The sequence below is a fragment of the Mirounga angustirostris genome, unplaced genomic scaffold (genome assembly GCF_029215605.1).
Source record: "Mirounga angustirostris isolate CCGP_5_RB_7025 unplaced genomic scaffold, mMirAng1.0.hap1 SCAF_15, whole genome shotgun sequence".
NCBI classification, from domain to species: Eukaryota; Metazoa; Chordata; class Mammalia; order Carnivora; family Phocidae; genus Mirounga; species Mirounga angustirostris.
In genome coordinates, this window is record NW_026991723.1 from 34,307,261 (window position 1) to 34,331,168 (window position 23,908).

The 23,908-nt window shown below is 36.4% G+C and overlaps 1 protein-coding gene across 2 annotated transcripts in view; it reads right to left on the reverse strand.

The window, feature by feature from the left end:
* Positions 1–23,908, reverse strand: part of PTPRD (protein tyrosine phosphatase receptor type D) — a 2,419,801-nt gene that overhangs the window by 207,744 nt on the left and 2,188,149 nt on the right. For both annotated transcript variants that reach the window (XM_064580091.1, XM_064580092.1), the window contains 2 exons: positions 7,080–7,268; positions 3,376–3,486 (listed from right to left, as the gene is read on the reverse strand). In XM_064580091.1, coding sequence (XP_064436161.1) covers positions 3,376–3,486; positions 7,080–7,268 — 300 coding nt within the window. The remainder of the gene's footprint in view (positions 1–3,375; positions 3,487–7,079; positions 7,269–23,908) is intronic.

A 23,908-nucleotide genomic window follows, 5' to 3' on the forward strand; every position in this document is an offset into this window, starting at 1 on the left:
GGCAAGATAAAGTGGCTTGTTAAACATATGACATGCACTGTACAAACACAATTAAACAATTGAAACATATTGTGGATTTTCCAAAAACAAAACAAAGAAAAACTGTGGATAATACAGACCATACAAGTATGGTATGTGTATACACAGAAAAAAGTATTTAGTTTAGTCATTGATATCTTAGACACATTCATACAAAAGTTGATTCAGACCTACAAGGGCCCCACAAAACAAAACAAACAAAACAAAAAAACTATCTACAAACTAACAATACACAAAAATCATGCATAAGATAAACACAAAAACACATACATGCATGCATATAGCAAAGATCTTATGCATGCATGTATGTGCAGAAAAGGGGGCTGGAAGGTCACCAGCAGGTTTAAGTTGAGTATCAAAACCAACTTCAGTGCTGTGCACTTCCAATTGATGTGAATGTATGTGTGGGACCACACTGTCACATCCCAACCCTGGAAAACATCATCTAGAGGACACGAAAGTGCAATTTATTTGCTTTCAGACTCAGTGGATGCAGCCTCAAGACCTCCACTAACACTGGAACAGACACAGAAATATATACACATATCAATTTATGCTCACAGAAGAAGAAACAAAGCCAATGCCAGTAGAGATACTGGATTGGGTCATGCAAGGCATGCACAAGATGAAGTCTCAAGGCCCATGCTTAGGACAATGGGGAAATGGCTGGAATCCAAGACAACAATGACAAAAGAAGAAATAACAAGGTAACGGCATTAAACATAAAGGGAGGAGGTAAAATACAGTGACTGAAACAGGGATTTAAGGGATGATAGGGCTCAAAGAAGGAATACATTAGATTAAGCTACAGTGTCAAAGGTAAGGATTGCAAATTCAGGAAGGGAGCTGGGTATTTCACATTCAAGATTCCACTCAGTTCATATCTAAGGTAAAACGACATAGATGATGGTAACAAAATCAGGTAAGAGGCTTTTTATGCCTATGTTCAATTGGAAGGACACTGGGTCTAAAACATACAATGAAACATGATATTGAGAGAAGAGGTCATATTAAAGCAATGCAACACAGAAAAAATTACCAAGCAATTACAGTTCAGTGTTCCTGCTTCAGATAATCTGCATGTTTATGTGTGCTTAAGACATGTGTCTTGGACAAGGAGAGGGCAAGAGACAAATAGGCTTCATCTTGGGCTCTTATTGGCAAAACATTACACCAGGAGTATTTTAGATCAAGAGGTAATCATTAGGAGCATACCTTAAATATGGATAATACAGTGATTTTCTAAATTCTAAATAAGTCAATAAACAAACAACCTCATAACCCCAAGAAAATGATAAGTAAATAATTCTGTCTGTAAACTTTTTGGCTGTCATTAGGTTGAGATAAACCTCTGCTGATTCGAGAGGGCTTGCTGTGATGGCCTCAGGGGTGAATGACAGGCAGAGAAGAGAGAGCTAAGCATGCCTCCTGCAGCCAATTCACAGGTTACACAAAGCAAGCAGGAGCCACGGGAGGCTCTACGGTGTCAAAGAACATATCAAGAAAATAGAGGAGAGTTTAGTCTTCATGCTTGGGATTAGGAGAACAACTACAAAAAGTCATTCTATGGGCAGCAGGCATCCTTGTAAGACAAAAACTAAGGTGAGGCAGGAGATGGGAAGAGTGGAGCAGGAAGGAAAGCAGGAACACTGACCGAGTTCATGGGACCTGAGAGAGTTAAGTGTTACCAGTTACCATGCACCCAGGTACATTCTCGCCCATCATGCACCACGGTTAGATACCACCAGCAAGCACTGGAAGCCAGGGCCAGGGCATTCTCTGCTGAAACATACCATTAACCAAAAGAAGACCACAATGCAGCTACATTCATTTCATTTGTATTCTTTGTTATTGGTTTAATTAAGAGTTTTGTAAGGTGGGTAAAAAGTAAAAAACACACCAACCTTCTCGCAGCTCTGAGGGATGTAGGGGGTTTGATGCAGAACACAATGAAATGAGGAAAGGAGAAAAACAAGGGAAACACAGAGAGAGTAAAAAGGCCATATCAAGGCTTTCAACTGCTACTTGAATATCTTTATTTGCTCTAGTTAATCCTTCCTACCTCAGCTGAAAACGTTACACACCTCATGGGCTAATACGGTATTAGAAACAATAGCTAGCATCATTTTGAAATTTTTCCATTGAAGAAGGTTCACATGCCTCATGCAGCAAAGGAGGTCACCATTGTAAGAAAAAAGATCAAGGGGCTTTCAAGGAATTTGGAGAAGAAATGGTTTCTTCATATTCTCCCACCCCGGACTCTAGAGAAAGATAGGAGAGGAAAACATCCCCACAGAAACAAAATTATCTCAAATAAAAATTTCAAAATCAAGCTAGGTATTTTCCTAAGGAAACCCATCTTATTGTAACTTAAAGCCCTTGCAGTCTTTAATCTATTCCCACCCCCACCCATGCCTTTTGTGGTTATTCACAGACACGTAGACCAGGAATAAGAGCATTTCCATTGAACAAAAAGCTATAGGAACCAGCTTTGGAAAACTCTGGGGAAGAAGAAATACTTCTTTCTAATTGAAATGAAAGGCAGAGCCATTCATAAGCTCAAAATGTAACCATTTATATTACTTTATGAGAAAATATGAATGTAACCTTATAAGTCAATTCTTGTCCCAAGGACAACTAAGATTATTTGTTAAAAATACAATCAGGGTTCCAGGGCAATTGAAAATTAAACTTTTCAGAATATTAATAACTTTTTAAAATGTGTGCAAATATATGCATAGACATATGCACATACATAAAACCACCTGTTCATAAATTTTAAAAAGTATAAAAAGAAAGGAAATATAATTGCGCTATTTGCATGGAGCACCTTTTCTTTTTGCTTGTTTTTTTGTTTGTTTTTAAGTTAGCAGCTTTATCCTTACAGCTCTGCAGCAGAGGTCTTGAAGACATAAACGCTTTTATGCTTGGAGTTGCACAGAAAACTGATTAGTAGCACACCAAGCAATTATTTCAGGGTTTGATAAGGAAACAGAAGAGAAACAGCAACGGAAAAAAAGAAGGAAAAGAAGAGAACTTCAAACAAATGCCAAGCATAGTTCAATCAATGCAGTAAAAGTAGAAATTGAGATGTAAAAATGCAAATATACTTACAAACTTCAAGCCTCAGGATAGGTTTAACTCAAAAGTTGTCATTTTTTTTTTTTAACAATAGGGTTAAGATCTTTAATTCTCTATGTACTAAAATGCTTCAGCTACTGTAATTACTAGCGTATCAGCTTGGTACCTACTGACATAACAACACAGATCTTGTGGGTCTCTCAACTCCCCCTGAGTCTTAATGAGGAAGCGATGCCAGGGTGACGTCATTCCTACCTCTGACATATAAATTGGCAGGGGCAGAATAGCGAGTGCCCGCGCTGTTGGTGGCAACACACTCATATTTTCCTTGGTCAGATTCTTCGCTCTGTTCGATCTGAAGGGCGCCTGTATGGATATAAAATATAGTGCCAAAGAGGTGGTCAGAGAAGGCTTTCTCAGAGCAGAAAGCTAAACCTCTTAACAATATGAAAAGCCCTGCAAAGTGAAGGTCCGCTCAACGTCGATTCAATCTCTCGCTAAGGTGCACAGACAGAAAATGATGCGATGAGAAAAACATATACAGATTATTTTTCTTTACATCATCAATGCTAGCATAAGAAAACAATTATCTCTTTTCCCAAGCAAGACTTCTAGTCATAATTAATATTCTCATTTCCTAGACTAATAAAATGAAGATGGGTGAGACTGCTTCAAGGAAGTATGGCTTTTAAATCAAACAAAAGATTAATTTTTGGTTTTGTTTTGTTTTGTTCCATTTTGTGGTACCAAAAGTGGCGCAAAAGATAGGTACGCTCAAAAAAAACCAGGCCGGGTTTTCAAGAAAGTCTTCTGCTGAAGAAAGGCAAAAATACGCAGCAAGTACAAAAAGGCTGCACAAAGCAAAAAATTAAAATTAGTCATTATATATTATGAAAATATTACTTAAAGAAACAAAACTCCCTTAAGACACGCAGATTTTGAAGAAAAGAAAGACAGTTTGCCACGACTTACAATCATTTATTACATTTGCTGAAAAACAAAGAGCAGTTGAATTAGAAGGTTTTAAAAAAGTTAAAAAGCACGGCCTATGCCAGCGAGAAAGAGCCAACCAACCACTGCTTGAGGGCCTCGAGGCGGATCCCCTAAGACACCCATCAAAATCCACCAGTGGGATTAGCAGTGTGGTGTCACAAAGCCCCAAGAAAAATACAAAACAAGAATTCTAAAAGAAATGAACACTGAGTCAAAGTATGAAAAACCAGCAATATCACATACCACCAAGAATACTGAGCACCTTTTGTTTCCATAGCCTGAAGGACAGAAGATCCAAAAATCCAGAGGCGAGTAATCCAAGAAAAAAAGAAGTGGGGGGAAAAAACATTGCGGTCAGGTCATAGGCGAGTGGGATCAGGTGGAAAGGGGAGTCATTCTTTGACTTTTAAGACAGTAAGAGAAAAAAGAATCGAAAAACAAAAGCAAAAACCTTTTGAAAGATAAAGACAAAAAGCAGATGTTCCAGGCTGTCTTCTGCATGTCTGCCACTGTTCTCCAGACCATCTTGGCTTTGGTCCAGAACAAGAACAGCTAAGGAAGAAAAAAATGATCTTTTTTTTTTTTCTCCGGTTGGACAAAAAAAAAAAAAAAAAAGGAAAAAGAAGAAAAAAAAAGAAAAAAAGGAAAAAGGAAGAAGAAGAAAAGGAAAAAAAGAGGGACAGATGGTACGCTGTGACTGGTCTGTGGTCTAGAGACCTGGATATGCTTTCTTTGAAGCATATCACAACTTAAATAATCATTTCCATAAAGAAAGAAATGAACAAAACAAAGAGAAAAGGAAAAGAAAAGGAAAACTCACAATATGAGAGTCACTGATCATAACCAAACAGTACAAAGGGAAAAAATAAAGTTGATGGACATATTATTGGAATGATGTTGAAAACAGGACAAAGATGAGAGTGATGAGAGGACAGAAAGAATGAGCAAGATCATTCTGTGAACGTTAGTTCAGCACTCTTACCTCTTATTGGTGTACCACCTGGGTGGATAATATGAATGCAAATAAGATTAGAAAGAAGAAGCATTAGTACGAGAAGGAGGAGGCTAGGGCTGGGGAGAAGAATTAAATTAGATTTACAGAATTAAATAAGGTCTTAAAAGAAACTTGAATTACTATACTGGTAAAACAGGAATATATTAGATAGTATTATTAGATTACAAAAGCAAGTTGCATTATACCACAGAGGGCAAAGACCACAATAGGCATCGCTGCCTTCTCAGAGAAGCAACTGAGTTCTTAGATCTGGGGTCATATCGGGTTAGAATCATATCTTATATGCCTCATATTCTTAAAAAAATAAATAAAAACTAAACAATACTTTTTAAAGACATAGTTTAGGAAAAATACTGGCTAATCTATTTAAGTATATATATAGATACGCATATATATATACTGTTGTAGGAAATACTAATGACTGACTAGAAACAAACACTGTTGCTTGAATATCTTATGCTTCTCACTATGCTACATTTGTGTGATACAACTTGTGTACTATTTTATTTTTCTAGACAGTGTTCTTACAATAACAGTTCTGTGGATGTGTGCATGTGCGCGCCACTACCAAGATCTGGTGTCTACACTGACAGTTAGTAAAATGCATGCCATGCATTTTATTAATAATAATAAAAATAATAATAATAATATTCTGGATATGGAAATTAGTGGGGGTGAAGTGCGCTTCAGAACTAAGCACTTACCAATAGATTCTGGAGATTTAAATACGGAGAGAAGAAAGACAGCATAAAAATATTATTATATTCCTTATAATTTGGTACAAATTTTTCAGAGTTAAAGCTTTATATACTAAATCATCTATGTTACATGTGAATAATTAATTCTTTATTTACAATAACAGAATGCTAATCTACACAATTCTGCTGACAACAAGCAAAAGAGGCAGTTAACAAGACGCTTTAACATCACAGGACAGGTCAAAAGCTGAGAATTCTGGGAAGACAGGCAGTTAAGTTAAACAACTTAGAATTCTATATCAATATTACTCCCAACGTCAAAGTAAACCGCTTATTACTACATGTCCCAGGGAAACCACCTAGGGACAGGCTCTAAAATTTAAGAAATTTAGAATTACCTCTATTTTTAATCTAAAGAGAGCAAAGGAATGAACTTGGGATGGGGATGGGAAAGGGACAAAAGGGCAGCAGGGAGAGAGAGGAGAAAGCAGCAAAAGCTGGAGTCTACACCAAAAGCAGACTTCTGTAGATCCAGTCACTGGAGGGTTCAAAACTCTTTACTGTGGGCGCACACTACTGTGGCTTATGTGTAGAAAATGCTCACTCACAATAACATAAAAATAAAATTAATCAAAATCCCCTCCTTTCATTGGTACTTGGTAAAGGACTTTTGCAAAATACATCTGGTTACTCAGGAGATAACATTTCTGTGGTTTATGTATTAGTGAAAAGAAAGCAGATGTGACCAAACTTACTAAACTTTGGTACTTTGATGAGTTCAAATGCAGAAAAGACAGAGAAAACACACTTTAATAAAACTGAATCATTTTAGTGTTTAATATGAATCTTTTGGTTTTTAATGGATACAACCATTGGACCTCCTTGCAAGTTCTGAATGAAGTCCAATGTTGAAATAAATTTGTTCCAAAAGAAAACAGAGAAAGAAGAAAGAAAGAGGAGAAAATGGATCCAACAAATACTGCAGAAAAGCAGTAAATTAAAGAATTATCAAAAATACAGTCACAGCAGTGAGCAATGAGGATTTAAACAGAAGCTGCAAAACACAGAGAGAGAAAGACAGACTCTGAAACAGGCTATGACATCACAAACATGGACAACACATTAAATAACAGAAAGAGAAGAGGGAGAAAAATCAATACCTAAAAATTAAAATAAAATAAAAATAAAAATAAAGAGAGAGAAAGCTAAAAAAAATTCTCTAAGAGTTAGTGGAAACAGTAACAAGACCCTACCTGATCGTAACTGCTTAATACGGCCGTTGTTGTTGCTTGTGTCGACGGGTAAGAAATCTTTAAACCAAGTTATTTCTGGATCTGGATTCCCACTGGCTGCACAAAGCATGGTGGCAGTGCGCGTACGCTCGACCACCTTCAACTGTGGGCCCATGTCAATGGTAGGGAAGCCCCTAGGAATTTGATCCTCTGCAAGACAAAAGGTGATACAAACATTATGTTAACAAGTCAGACGCTCAAGATTCAAGAGCTATTGCCCACTAATCTCCCCCCTTACCTTACTCAGCATTTGTTGAGAAGGTAATACAAACCTGGCAACATTGCGCTATCAGATTAGGATGTCACAATGTTGTTCCTGGCCAGAAGAATGAACCTGCTGTATAAGAGACCAATAACCTAACAAAGAGCTAAGACACATGTGATAAAGACCATGATGAAAAAATGCATCTAGTTCTCCGGCATGATGGAGGGAAAAGAAATTACAGAATGTGTGCCTGAGGAGGTCAGTGAGTACCAAAGGAGGCTCTGAAATGGGCCTTTAAGAACAAGTGGAAGTATACTCCTCAGAGTAAGGGAGTATTTTCCTCTATTCCAAAGGCCTACACCATTTTCAGTCACTAAGAGCTGAAATTCCTAAATTTTGAATCCTCAGCTCATCCAAAGTTCACTTCTCCCTAACCTATATCAAAATTGTCCCAGATCAGGGCGCCTGGGTGGCTCAGTCGTTAAGCATCTGCCTTTGGCTCAGGTCATGGTCCCAGGGTCCTGGGATTGAGCCCCAAGTCGGGCTCCCTGCTCAGCGGGAAGCCTGCTTCTCCCTCTCCCACTCCCTCTGCTTGTGCGCTCTCTCTGTCAAATAAATAAATCTTTACAAAAAAATGTCCCAGATCTTAGATCTTGCAAAATTAAAGTCCTCTTAAATCCCCTAAACATGATGATCCACATGACTAACTTGCATTACCAGCTCTTCCAGTCAACATTAGAAAGGCATATTCTATCTTGAAGAATTTTAGAATTTGAAGGAATTTGAGTTATATGGGTGATGATTATCTAAATTAGAACTTGGCTGTTTGTTTGAAAACCATTAGGAAACATTTCAAATTCTCATGGGGTCTGGCATTAATTTAATCAACCCTCCTTCATTACCTCTGATTAATTTTCATGAGCCTCCAATTCCAAAATTACTCAAAAGCACAAACACCAGTGAGAAAAAAAAAAAATACGACTCACCAGATACAGCACCTCACTTTTCCTTGGCTGTAGCCTGAAATTTCTGGTATGATCCTACGAGTTTTGCTGAAGTCTGGGTTATAATTTCTAGGGAAAAGCCTCCATTTTGATGCTTCCACTGTGTTGTCAGTCAGATCTATGTGTTCTCTACTGCCTCCCTTCTATCACTACAGGATAAACTCAATCTCCTAAATCTAGCTAGCAAAATCCTTTTAAATCAGGCCCCATTTTTCTCAGCCTCTCATGGATGATACCCCAGAGGAAAGTTTATTCTTCTCACACTGTAATTCTTAACTGTTCCCCAGACAAATCATGTTCATTAAGTACTCTAGGTCTCTGAAAAGCCATGCAGCCAAAATCACCTTCTTTGTAATAAAAAGCCTCTCAAATATATTTAATATTTTCCTCCTCAGAGCTATTGTATAGTAACTAAAATCTATTTTCTTGTACTTATTATCATCAGTTTATCTCCCTACCCCTTGAGTTCTTCCATGTCTCATTTGTATCCAAATCCCTTGCCATCAAACTAGTCTGGATTACTTGACTTTTTTTTTTTCTTTAACTTTTTTTTTTTTTTTTTGAGAAAGACAGAGACAGAGAGAGAGAATCTTAAGCACGTTCCATACCCAGCATGTGAGCCTGATGAAGGGCTTGATCTCACAACCCTGAGACCACGACCTGAGCCAAAATCAAGAGTCAGACCCTTAACCAACTGAGCCACCCTGGAGCCCCTGGATTACTCAACTTTGGATAGAACCTCCAATGATTCCCAAGGTTAAATATAAATATATCCTAGTGATTAAAAACTGGAAAAAAAAAGCTTTTCTACTACATATAGTGGAAAACTACTTCTGGTAAGAGTTGATCAGAGAAATAGCTCAGGACTATAGACAGAGATTTTGAGTGAATGAAGGTTAAAATATTACCAAAGAAAAAAGCTCCCAATAAAGGGAAGGTTTCCCTCAACAACAACTCCAGATTATTGTAAGAGAAACTGTGGGGCTAAGAGAACAGGGAAAAGTGTGGACCCTGGCTCTCCTGCAGGGAGATTTATGAAAGACCAACAGAAGCTGCTAAGGCAAGTTGGGTTTGACATCTCAATTCACTAGAGAATATTTTCCTGTCCCACCAGCTAGTTACAGCTGGAGACTAAAAAAGTTATAAAAATAGTTCACATCAATGAGCAACATTTTACTTAACTTGAAAGATATGACTGTTTTGAGGAAGCAGGGATACAATCTGTTTATCTGAATGCTTACACATCATCAGCCAAGCAGAAGTCTATGGTGGACAAGTGTCAGAAACAATAGTTAGGAATGAAATTTCAAGATGATATTTCAGGGCTCCAAGTTGGAAAGTTAAAAATTGCAAATGGAATAGAGCATTTTGCAAATTAGACTAATTTTGATAACCTACTCCATTTGAATTTCATCAGGCTGTTCTTTATGACTTTAAAGGTTTCATCAGTATGATGTATTTACATCTACAGCATTGTTCTACTGTTACTAGAAAAAAAGCAGAAAGATCAATAGCCATTGTACCATACACTTCGTACTAAACATCTCACTTGGCAGCTATTGACACGAAATGCTTCAAAGGAAAAAAATAATTCAAGTGCTCCAAAGTCAACTACACTGGCTTAGTTACCTAGAAATGAGTTTTTAAAAAAGCTCTTAGATTTTGTTGTTATTTTCCATATTTAAAGCTACCAATTTAGGTTAGTAAAAAATCACCTTGAGATCCTGGAACTGATTCTGCGTTTCCCAGGGCATTGTATCTACACCCAGGCTTTTGAATACTAGTTACATTAGCATACATTAACACTGACTTACTAGTCATTACTTTTCTTCTACAGGTTCATCTCTCTGAAGAACCAAGCCAATATTCAGTACCAAGTGGCAAGTGTCAAAGACTTAAGATTGTTGCCACTTACTAAAGGCTCTTACTAAAGAAATCTAGAATTAATAACCATTTATAAGAAATGAAGTCCTCATCTTGGGGAGAGCTGACAAAATTGACTTGTGCCCTACCCAAAGCAGTCTAATACATTTGCATGACCTTTCTTTTTCCTTCTTGGCTCATAAAGAACACTCCAAAGCTCCCTTTTCATATACACAAGTGCACAACAAAGATAATCTTTCTTGCATACTAATCGGACAGTGGATGTAAAGAGTGTTCCTCTCTTATTTTTAATAAGGGTAATTAAATTCTATCCATCCCCCCTTTGCACAGAATCTCTTTGAATGTACCTTCTTCATTAAATTTTCATGAGAAACATCACAATGTAACAGATTCAAATAGCCAGAACTCTTATACGTTGGCAGTTGTGGCTTGTTTCCAATTTGACTGTCAGGTATTTGGCAATAAAACTCAGTATTCAACATAAAACGAACTGTAGAAATAATGAAATTTCTAATTGGAGTGCTTATCTCAGTGGGTGTAGTTTAGAAGATGTTAATTGCTCTTTTCCACCTTCTACATTTATTAGTGATTTATATAAAACTGTCTTGGCCATTTGATAACATCAATTTTGACAGCTATCAAATGTGTACTACCAGGAACTTGGGGGAAAAAAATCAATACCTTTTATATCTTAACCACATAAACTTTTACAGAAAAAAAGCAGCTATCAAAAACTAACAAATTGTCAATATGTTAGCAGCTTTAAACTTTTACATGAGGTGAAAAGAAAAACATTTTGTCCTATTCATTAATGTGCTCATTAAGCTTTAAAGTGCCTTACTTATCACTGTTCCATATTAATATTCAATCATGCAGAATTAGCTATTAATTCATCAACAATTTAAATCAGACTTGACCTTCACAAAGCCATTTGGTCTGTCATTTTGAGAGGCCATTAAAGGGCAGATTACTACATACTTGTGCTTAGTGAATCATGGAAGTTGTACATATTTTGTTTGGAATGGCAGTTATAATAGACCTGGAAATATAGCACATTCTTTGAATCTGTTTGGTGTCTTAATGAAATATGCTGATATGAAACGTACAGTTCCATTAAGGAAAGGGAACCATGAATGTCAGCATTTTCCAGAGTTAACTTCCCACTTCTGCAGAACTTGTGTTAATAAACCCCTGACCTACCCAGGACCTGAATGGAAGGTATGGGGAAATAGTCTGATACTGTTTTGTAGCGAGTCATGCATTAGATATCTGTGAATGATCAAATAAAAGCTTTTGCATAATTTGCTCTGTTAAACTACTTTCATTGTTCATCCATAAACAATTTTAATGATGTTTTTACTTGCGCTTCAATTCCGCAAATACTGAACCTTTCTTACTTGATAGGAAACCACAAAACTAAATTACCTGCTAAAGCCACAGCCTCCTGCCAAGGTGTCCCTAGCAGTTCATTTTGCCAAATCTTGCTGAGACTCTGAATGAATCCAAATAGACAGGTGCTTTGACTCTGGTCCCAAATGATTTAAAGAAGTTTTCAATGAGGGATTATTTGCCGTTTTTCCAATTTATCATGTCAATTACATCAAGAGTATGCTTTTAAAAAAGTAGCATTAAAAGATTTGGCAAATACACCTGATCATTTAGATATTATGCACAATGTAGAAGTTCTGATGAGAATGGTAGTGCAATCGAAATCAGAATCTGGAGGAAGAGATAAGTAGTTTTTTTCTTAAGAGAATTCAGCCCCCTGAATCACTTTTCTGAATACCAAACAATTCTCAGTGGCTCCTTGTTTGAAGCCCTCAACTGGTGTTATCAATCAACCCCTTAATAAGTTAAGGAGTATACTTGAACTCATAAGCTCATGGAGGGCAGGGCTCTGCGTTATTTCCTTTGTACCCATGACAGTGTACAATAAACATTTGCAAATACACATGTTTAGGGAGTTGTGGCAAACATTTCAGCACTCACTCATGTGGCATCTCTGAATTCCTACTGCGTTTATTTAATGCCATTCATTTAAACAGTTAATCATTCTTTTTTAACATTTTTTATTTAAATTCAATTAATTAACATATGATGAATTATTAGTTTCATAGGTAGAGGTCAGTGATTCATCAGTCTTATATAATACCCAGTGCTCATTACATCACATACCATCCTTAATGTCCATCACCCAGTTACCCCATCACTCCACCCCCCTCCCCTCCAGTAACCCTCAGTTGGTTTCCTATGATTGGGAGTCTTTTATGGTTTGTCTCCCTCTCTGGTTTCATCTTATTTTCTTTTTTCCTCTCTTCCACTATGATCCTCTGTTCTGTTTCTTAAATTCCACGTATCAGTGAGATCATATGATAATTGTCTTTCTCTGATTGAGTTATTTTGCTTAGCATAATACCCTCTAGTTCCATCCACATCATTGCGAATGGCAAACAGTTAATCATTCTTTAATGGTTTTGTGGCTAAATATGTGGCCTTCCCAATTTGGTTATAAGTCTAAGAGACATAAGACTATCTTATAACTTCTATTTTTTATAGTGTCTTAAGTAGTATGAGACTTACAGACTCACAAAAATAGTCATTAATGGCTATTTATTTTTATAGACATAAGTTTTATTTAATTAGTAAACAATTTTCATTGGTTGAGATGTGCAATTCATGCCTGATTCCTTTTATAATTTAGTGCAGTTATTGCATTGGAAAAACACAATTCAGTGCCTGCTTTATCTAATTTTATAGAAAGGCTCCCTCCATATACTGGTTGTAAATTCCTACAAGTCAAAACTGCAACCACATAACAAAAACATTACATGTAAACACAATGAAACTCAAAAGAATACAAAAAAATGTGTATCTATGCTCTGTTATGTCATCTTTAGAAAAATTAAATTATTGATGTTCAAACTAATGATAAAACCCAAGTAAATCGGGGCACCTGGGTGGCTCAGTTGTTAAGCGTCTGCCTTCGGCTCAGGTCATGATTCCAGGTCTTGGGATCGAGCCCCTCATCGGGCTCCCTGCTCCGCGGGAAGCCTGCTTCTCCCTCTCCCACTCCCCCTGCTTGTGTTCCCTCTCTCACTGTGTCTCTCTCTCTCTGTCAAATAAGTAAATAAAATCTTAAAAAAAAAAAAAAAAAAACAAGTAAATCACTCAGTTGTCTGTTGAGGCAAACACTTGGGGTCATCTTTCATTAACAGGAGCAAAAATTTCTCAATGGCTAGATATCCTAAACCTTTAGGCATTCACAGTGTAATCTTAGAGAAGCTCTAAAGTTTAGTTTTTGTTTTGAAGGATGAAGGGATTAAGGAAAGTTTTCATTAAATTAGAAAAGTCAAATGTTAGATGGATCATATAATGAATATTTTCTTAATTAAAGTGGTAGGCCTTTAAATGTATTGAAAGGCATCGGATCTCTACCTGTTAAAGAAACAGTACTAATCTATGCCACACAAGGCCAGTATGTTTTTATACTTATGAAAAAATAAAAGTTCTTTTGAAAAGTTTAAATATGTTGGTGTTCAGGTTGTCATATAATAAAATATTTTCATATTTATGAAAATTGCATTAAATTAAAAGAAAAAGAGGTTTTGAACTATTAGTTTCAAGAACCTACTGGTTAGTCAATAGATGGCATCCTTCATTCTATAGATATACATGAGATGCCTCTGTTGTGCCAATTGTGGGCCAGGTGCTGGGTATGAAGTAATCTAGAGAATCTCTACACTGTTGTGATTTATTTGTATCTGCAGAATAATTAGATTCCTTGGTAGTGAGAATAGGACCCATCTCATAGATGGGAGGACCGAATGAGATAAGGCATTAAATGTGGCTAGCACGGCCTGGGACTAGTGTCTGGCATTTCATAAAATATTAGCATATATACACTTACTCAATCCTAAGCTCCCACAATAGATTTAAACAGAACAGAGTCATGTGACTCCAAGTAGTGATATAACAAAAACTGTAGCAATAAACTGTAAATGGGAAATATTCTATGCAAATCATAAAAAAAAAAACAGAAGGATTATCTAGACATGCAAGTGAATTTAGAAAGCAGTATCTGTGTCAAGTAACCTTTTCAAAGCTCATAAAAGCCATCATTTCTCCCTTTGAACGGGATTTTACATTATTTGATTAATCAACAGTGGAAATAAAACAAATCCATATTGTCATATGATTTGTTCCCAAAAACGAACTAAAAAAAATAGTTCTAAATATTTGGGACAGAAAAGCTTTACTGTGAATGCCTGAAAACACTGAAACCATTTGAGCCTTTACTGGGGTTCCCTGAGATAGGCAAAGGTGTATCATAATTACCATCTTCTGCAAACACAAAACAAAGACTCAGCAAAATTAAATTACTTGTTCCAGATCATACCTACAGCAAAAATTAAAAAAAAAAATCTTTTAACTCTAGATTTGGTGTATTTTTACTTCATCATGATTCCTCTATGCCAATAGCTGTCCTTTAAATAAATATTCATCATGAACAGTGAGAGAACTCTTAATCAAAGTCAACCTATAATGAAAGGCACAACGGAAATAATTTGAATAGCTGGTCTTTTTTTTTTTTTTTCTTAAATTTTATTTATTTGTCAGAAAGAGAGAGAGAGCATGAGCAGGGGGTAGGGGCAGAGGGAGAAGCAGGCTCCCCACTGAGCAAGGAGCCCAGTGTGGGACTCCATCCCAGGACCATGGGGTCATGACCTGAGCCAAAGGCAGATGTTTAACCAACTGAGCCACCCAGCCATCCCTTTTAAAAATTTTTTTTAAGCAGAAAGGACTAAAGTTCCATGGAATATAATAATAATAATTTTAAAAACAGTCCTACATTTTTAAGAAAATCCACCTTTTGATGTGTATCAGTTGGCTTCTCATTTGTTTAGCATTGGTTCCAGGTAGAGAAGTAAATCGGCCATGTATCATAGCCAGTAAAAAGGATGGTAAATATCAAATAATTTCCCTAGGGAAATTAACCCTTCTATAATTTCTGTTTAATTAGCTAGGAAGGGCTGTAAGTGGCAGGACTTTGGTTCTGAGCAGAAACCAAAAGACAGTACACAGAGCAGAGAACTAGACATCAGTAGACTCAGCATATCAACCCTATGACCTTAGGCCACACAGAGGTCTCCACTGTAATAAGGGGCCAATAATGACCATCCCAAACAGCTTTGTCTGGGAGAGGAGACAGATCAGTGTCTCAGTGGTTAGAAGGCCGAGGGGTTACTGGTTAGAGCATTTGCTACTTTGTTGATCAGGAAATGAGTTTTCAAGTCATTATCTTTCAGAATAAACCACAGTATCAGGCTAGAAACAAGAACCATTTCTTTCCAGAATACAGTCCCTAAAGAGGGGAAAAGCATTTATTATTCTTTTCTTAAAGAAAACAGTGTAAATAAAGCTTTTATTTTCACCATTCCAGATGGCAGCAGGGTATAATTTGTACTGTTTTGACATCATGACTGTATTCAAAATCAATCTTCCTGCAAGTGTATTGAATAAAGGACTGAAAACAGAAAAATAAAAAGAAAAGAAATAAAAGCTAAATCAACGTTTTCCAGCAAAGTTGGGCTCCTGGGCCATTATCAAAATGATATTCATATGAATGAAATTGAAAAATTATGTATATAAATAAAGTGGTTTCTAATTATAAGTCAAAGGCTACTCTAAGTCAGAAAGAAATTATCTAAAGCAGGAGAAAACTGTCAGTTAATAAATGATATCCCAAATGGAATATTTAATAAATATAAGATCTGGCCCCCCAAAAGTAATTATGAACAAGATATGTTGAATATTTAGTACAAGTTCCTTTTTTCAAGTTATTATGTACAGATGGTATGCTTGTCTTAATATGGCTGTAAATCAATCAGAGAAGCTTTTATTTCAGAGAGGATTTAGGTATCTCTTAAGGGCAGTTACTGGGCTCTAGCGTCTCCAATGATTTCTCATAGAATTATACCATGCAAGAATAGAAAATTGGACACTGATAAGCTGATAGGAGCTTCATTAGCAGCTACTAAATATTCAGCATACTAACCAACTACCCACAGAGCATTCCGGAGCAAAGTCCATTTTCTGAAATATTCTTCACATGTTGAGGAGGTTGTAAAGCACTCTTGGCACAGAATAAAGCAAACTTATTTAGAAGTAATGTATGCAATTATCCTACAAATCACAAAGCAATGTCTACATAGCAGAGCACAAACCGTGTTAGATTATATTATCATTTGTTTTTTATTTATTTTTTTATTCTTATGTTAATCCCCATACATTACATCATTAGTTCTAGATGAAGTGTTCCATGATTCATTGTTTGTGCATAACACCCAGTGCTCCATGCAGAACGTGCCCTCCTCAATACCCACCACCAGGCTAACCCATCCTCCCACTCCCCTCCCCTCTAGAACCCTGTTTGTTTTTCAGAGTCCATCGTCTCTCATGGTTCATCTATCCCTCCAATTTCCCCCCCTTCATTCTTCCCCTCCTGCTACCTTCTTCTTCTTTTTTTTTTTTCTTAACATATATTGCATTGTTTCAGAGGTACAGATATGAGATTCAACAGTCTTGCACAATTCACAGCACTTACCAGAGCACATACCCTCCCCAGTGTCTATCACCCAGTCATCCCATCCCTCCCACCCCACCCCCAACTCCAGCAACCCTCAGTTTGTTTCCTACAATTAAGAATTCCTCATATCAGTGAGATCAGATTATATTATCATTTGTATAAATGTGGTAGCTGCAATGTCACATGCTTTGAGTCAGTTATTAGTTATCTGTGGGTTCAGTAAGTGATCACACTCTTTGTGATCGAAAATTAGATGAATTCATGGGAATATGAAAGTATCCTCTCCTACCTAACAGTATTAATTCTTGGATTTTTAAGCAAATATTTAGGATTCAGGGTGATGCTTTTATTCCCTTCCTTGTAATGCAAATATGATTAAGATAACAAAATCCAATGCCCACCCACTTCCACAAACCTCACTGCTTTCTATTAGTTTTATTAACAAGCTGGTGTCATGATACCCTGTACATTATCAAAGTTTTTGCCATATTTTGAATGATAAATTAAAAAAAACTTTTTACATTAATTTATATTTAAATCATACTATCAGTTGTTTTTGTTTCTATTTTTAAGAAAAGAAAGGCAAAAATGAAGATGGCGCTGAAGTACAAGAATTTAGTTCCTGTTTCTTTAGAAAGAGAGATACAAAGACAGAAATTGTAAACATAGAAAGAGAACTTTGTATGGGTTTGGCTCCTGCTTCCATTACTTGCTAGCCCTGTAAAAGTCAAAAATTCTAATGAGCTCAAATCAAACAAGGCCAAGAAAAACATTCATCCTGGCTGCTCCACTGTATTGTGGTGAATAGAAATGAAAATAAGATTTTTAAGCCATTAATTATTATATAAAAAAGAAAACTAGAATAAGTGTGTGTGGACTGGAATTGAAGGCATTGATGTGAACTCATGGTTTTAAAAATACACACACTGATACAGAAATGAATATAATTATAAATGTAAGTTATATAAACTTACCAAACATACCTGTCCTATCTGTGTGAGTCCAGAGAAGCTAGAAGCAGCAATACCTGATAGCAATGGCCACACCAGATCTTAAATATGACTCTCTAAATACCTTCTACCCTTTAGTAGAAGGGAGCAGAGCTGCTTGGGGAAAGGACCGATTCCATTCAGTACCAGGATGAGAAAAAAGTACAGGATATACCTGAAATATCTGTTACAGGGGAAAGTGGTCAAAGTGACAAGGACATGTTAAAAAGGCAAAGATGCCTGCTTGATGGGGCTCTCATTAGCCAAATGTATGGCATTTTGAACATCGAAATTTATATATGTATATATAAACAAATTATAATATATTAAAATAAAAAGACATGACTCCATACTGGTACAAATGAATAAATAGAAAAGTTTCAGGAGGAATGGTATCTTTACGCATTCCCAAAGTAACTCCTCATAGGCATTTATTACAAAGAAAGGAAAAGAGTAACTTTACAATTGAGAAGACTCACAAAAACAATCGTAGGATAACAAAGTTGACATCAATAATGGACAAATCAAAATCATGTGTTGAGAGAAACATCAATCTCTTCCATGGTCTCTGCTATAGGCTAAATGTTTGTATCCCCCCAAAATTCATGTTTAATCCTAACACCCAATATGATGGCATTTGGAGGCGGGACCTTTGGGAAGTAATTAGCTTACGATGCGAGAGCCCATACAAATGGGATCAGGGCCCTCATGAAAGAGATACCAGTGAGAGCTCTTGCCACTTCCATGTGAGGACACACATTCAAAAGAGGGCCCTCTATGAACAAGAAAGCAGGTCCCAACCAGACACCGAATGTGCCAGCAACTTGATCTTGGACTTCCCAACTTCAGTAACAATGAGAAATACGTTTCTGCTTGTGCTCCACCCAGGTTATGGCATTTGGTTATAGCAGCCTGAACAGACTAAGTATTAGTGCCAAAGATTCATAATCTAAAAATGATGGAAGTAAGCATGAGCAAAACCCAAAATGAAAACATTTTATGAGATAACAAACCTGTTATCTTCAAAGCTATCGAGATCAATTGTCAAAGGAAACCTTGAGCAACTCTTTCAGACTGACAGTTAAGGTCAAAGTATGTTCTGAACTGGAGCTTCAGAGGACAATCAGAGCAACCTGAATAGGACACGTGGTAAAACCCAGATGGGAAAACTGCTGAAATGTAATCTGAGGATTACATGGTTATGCTGCATCAATATCAACTTCCTGATTTTGATGATTATATTGTAGTCAAGTAGGAGAATGCCCTTGTTTGGAGAAATAGAGGTATTTGAGGGTGATGGGTGTCATGTCATCAATTTAATCTCAAAGAGTACAGGAAAAGTTCTTTGTATTTGTAATTTCCGGTTTCTTATAAGACTGGGATTGTTTCAAAATTCTAAAATTACATAAAAATAAATTGCTATAATTATATTATCATAAATAAATGAGATTTTACAAATCTTTAGGTTATTTTATTGATATCTCAGTTGTACAAGAGTTATCTCCAAGGCTTCCAAATAGCTGGATGTACTCAAGCATTTTGTTCCAATTCTGAAGAATATTCCTAAATAAATACATACTTCATTTGAGGCCCTCTTAAACATGAAGACTAGTTAACAGACATTTCCGCTGTTACCAGTTTTATACCAATGATGATAATACCTTCTGGTATTATCTTTAGGTCTGGAAATACGTAAATGCCCTTAGAATTAAGATTTAACAAATATTTCACTATCAGTGCTAAACAATGAACAAAATGGAGTGGTGATTCAAGAGCAAGGCAAGCTCATGAGAAGAAAATGCGGAGAAATCAATACTCTAAAAAATAATTTCAGATTTACAATTTTTATTTAGAGAAGTGAAAATGTGAAGTGGATAGACTCTTCATTACTTTTCTCTGAAAGCATCTGAGAAAGTTTAAGATAGAAGATGAACTTTGCTTCCTTCCAACTACAAGATCGTCCACTTGACTCAACACCCAGGAGTCTCAGAAATCCGAGTGTTGTTTCTCAAGCCAGGCTTTTGAAATTTTTCAGGAGAAATCTGCCTCCCCCCGAGGCCTTCACAGTTCTACCCCTAGACCTACAACACAGTAAAGCAAAATGCTTGCCATTCTGTGCTCTTTAATCATTTAGGGAAGTGGGGCAACAGCAACAAGCACAAAAAGTTATTCTGATATGTCTAAATTTTAGCTTTTCTCACAATTTTAAAGTTGTACAAGAGATAACTCTTGTACAACTGAGATATTAATAAAATAACCTAAAGATTTGTAAAATCTCATTTATGATAATATAATTATAGCAATTTATTTTTATGTAATTTTAGAATTTTGAAATGTGGTAGGTATTTGTTCTATCTGAGGGAGAAGATAGATTCTGAAAACAGGTGATGGCAGTTTTCTTCAAGGGCTATCTTGGAAAATAAAAAGATCAAATCTTAAAACAAATATATAAAGTGTTTTACTGTACAGAATGAAAACTATATGAGCACATGAATAAACCTTTAAATGTAACTTATGTTTCAAGAATGTGTTGTATATCTACAGAGGATCATTTCCCCTAAATGCAAATAATGTTCTGTTTACATACCAAAAGTGTGCTTCAGTTTAACACCAAAGAATTACCAAATTGAACTACTTTATATTTGTCAGCATATGAGACTTTTTCTTAAGCCTTTAGAATCACAAGCTGTCAACGTACAGACTCTACCTAAAGAAATTTATAACTATGTTTTTTTTAATTTTTTGAATTTTCCTCCCTCTTTACATAAACTTACTAAAACAATACCATGTTTATTTTTTTAAGTTTTATTTATTTATTTATTTTAGTGAAAGGGAGAGAGAGAGAAAGAGAGGGCACATGCACACGTGCATGTACTGGCTCTGCCCATACAAAAGTGAGCTCAACATTCTTGCTGTGCATGTGCCAGGGATTCCTGAGGCACCGGTCTAGAATGGTATCGAGATGCCCAGAGATTTGCGTCCATTCTCCCCACCCACAGTTAGTTCCCTCAACCTGAAGAGAGCTGAGTGTGTCAGGGTATTTTTCTCTCTAGCCAGAGGAGAAGCTCACTAAACATCAGGGTCTCACAGTCAATGGCCTCCTGAATAAAAGGGAAAATAATCTGAGTTGTACCCCTATGAAGACATGCCATTAAGAATCTCCTTAAAGAGGCGCCTGGGTGGCTCAGATAGTTAAGCCTCTGCCTTCGGCTCAGGTCATGATCTCAGGGTCCCGGGATCGAGCCCCGCATCGGGCTCCCTGCTCCTTGGGAGCCTGCTTCTCCCTCTGCCTCTCTCTCTCTCTGTCTCTCATGAATAAATAAATAAAATCTTTAAAAAAAAAAATCTCCTTAAAGATAACTCATGGCTGTTACATTTTAATATACTACATGCCAATTAAATAGATACAATTTTCCAATGACAAGATATTCAGTAGTGATACAATAAACTTTTTCCTTAACATCCTGAAAACAACCCAGAGTTGTTCATTTTCATTTAGTTACAATAGACTGACAGATTGTTACAAATTTAGAAAACATACAATCTCTAATTCTTAACAAAGTGACAGCAGCTTGACAAGTGAAAAAGTTATCTCAGCCTCGAATTCACTGGCACAGAAAGCCCACATATACCACTGTTCTTTCCACAGCACAAGTGGATGGTTTTCATGTTTCACTGCGAGATTAATGTTGCTTCAACTGCTCAGTGACGATGGCGATGAGGCTGCTGAGTAAATAATCTGCATTCACTAAAGGAAGTAAGAACTTGTATTTCAGCCACCAATCCCTAAAATAACTAATGCCATTTTAAGTGTTTATTGTTATAAAGATAAAATAATATACCATACAGCTTTGTAAAATATACATGACAGGTTTCATGGGAAAATTATAATCAAATGGGCACATTTTATAGTTTCTCAGGAATTAACTCGGAAGAACATAAAATATAATCAAGAATGTTTACCCAGTGGGAAAAAGACATTTTCAATTTAGTTTCTTCTAATGACTATCGTATCTGCCCCCCACCCTCTCTTCCCCTCCTCAGTGCTGATGACTTAGACATGAAAGCCCATAGACTTCCATTTGCTGAAAAGCTGTTGGGCACATCATATGAACTCTGTTGTTTGAATCATGGCAGATCGGTTTCTTTGGTAATAGCAGCAAAGTCACACAATAAAGCCAATCTCTCCAGCCCTACTAACAACTCTGACCTTGCTTCGCCCCTCACATTTCCCCAACCCTCTGCTGGTAATTTTCAGGTGACTCTTAGGTATATGCCCTCCTCTCAAGACCTAATCTACTTTCCTGAAACATAGTTAAGTAGGGTTCTAGCAAAGAGAAAAAACAAAACACAACAAAAAACCTTCCTGGGATGTCAGTTTTCCTGGTATGTTTTAATATGATAGAGATTTAAGAACAATCATAGTTTTGAAATGTTTATCTCTTCAGTTGTAAGAAAAAAAATTGCTGCGGAACATGTAAGACTAAGTAAGTTGGCGCACCCTTTCTTCCTTCACTGCCAGATATAATTTCTTTCTTCATATTTTGAAACATTTCCTGGCAGGGAGGATAATATTTAGCTTAATACTTACATTCCGCCCGCGTCAAGGAGCCTACTCTTTGTTCAGACATACAGTGACACATTTCTGATCATTTAACTTTTAGTTATTCTATTCAACCCACAGCAGAGTTCATCAGGGGGACTGGTACTCCAGGATCCCTACTGTGTTAATGAGAAGAACTGTTTCCTTCTGGGTTAGTCTTCAAAAGGCAGATATTAAATGGAAAATTTCTCACTAAAATTATTTATAAATTATAGAACATGAGATAATTCTGAGAGGAACTGGGCCATTCTGATAAAATATGTAATACTAGACTAGACCCTGGAACAGAGTCAACTATCATAGATTTTATCACTGATTTTAAGAAAATAGCCATGCAGATCAACTAAAGTCAAATTCACACTTTTTGGTAAGTTTTCTGAAGTGCTTAACTGTTTTCAGTGACATTACCTCATTCAGTTACCAAAGTTCAGATATTGCAACTGATTGATCACAGTTAAGTGTTCACGTGGTGTTTTATAGAGGCCTTTGGTTTTAAATGTAACAAATGAGATAGATTCTTACTTTTAATCTCGTAATAGTTTTTCAGGTTCTGTATCTGTATCTGTACTTTATGGCATAGATTGGTAGTTTCTTAACTTCCTAGTAATTCTGTTTGAGAAGAGATCTGACATTTTTCATGCAAACTCAAGCTGAAATTATGGGTACTCACTTGGTCCACCTCAATGTTGAGGGTGCTGGTCTATCCCAGCACATATTACTATGCTCCTTAGTTTTCTTATGGAGATGTACAAACTTGGCCTTAACACAGATCACTGTCAAAATATAAAACTCTCCTTAATCAGCCACCCAGTTTTGTTTTACTCTCTCCTTAGGTATCTCACCCTCAAACTGATAGATAAAAATCTATCACAACTTGGCTAGACACGCAATAAGTATGGATAATTAGCTGAAATAATGCAATCTCATCCATTCCTTCACATAACATAAAAATAATCCTGTGATTACCTAGAGGATCACAAACTGGGATACCAGGACTATTTTTTATTGTTTGCTAGTAAACAAGCCTTACTGAATTGTCTTTATGTATAATTCCCCAGGTTACACTGAGGGACTTTAATAAGCAGCAGTCCTATGAAGCTGGAGAGAGTTAAACATGCATATGATGCAGAGGGTATTCTTTACAACATGACAGTGTCTTTATTTCTGAAGAACTATGGGAGTAATATTTTCCCCCTGGTTTCAGTCCCAGGAATAGTTATGATTTTTTGGAAGAACTGATTTATTTCTATATTATAGACATTGTGGGTTGCTCTTTCTCACTTCCAGAGCTGTTAGGAGATTTAGAGCTAAAACTGTGGTCTACCTGAAGCACAGGCTTAGAAGCTCATGGCCTGGGCTGTATGTTCCAAACTCGCTCTTTCACCATCACAGTGTTTTATCTCATCATAGAGAACATTTCTCTGTAAATTAATTTTATGTCCCTTTAAAGCAAGGTTATAATAGACGGACATGAATTAATATTGTAAATCCAATCTTTCAAAAACTACACAATGAACAA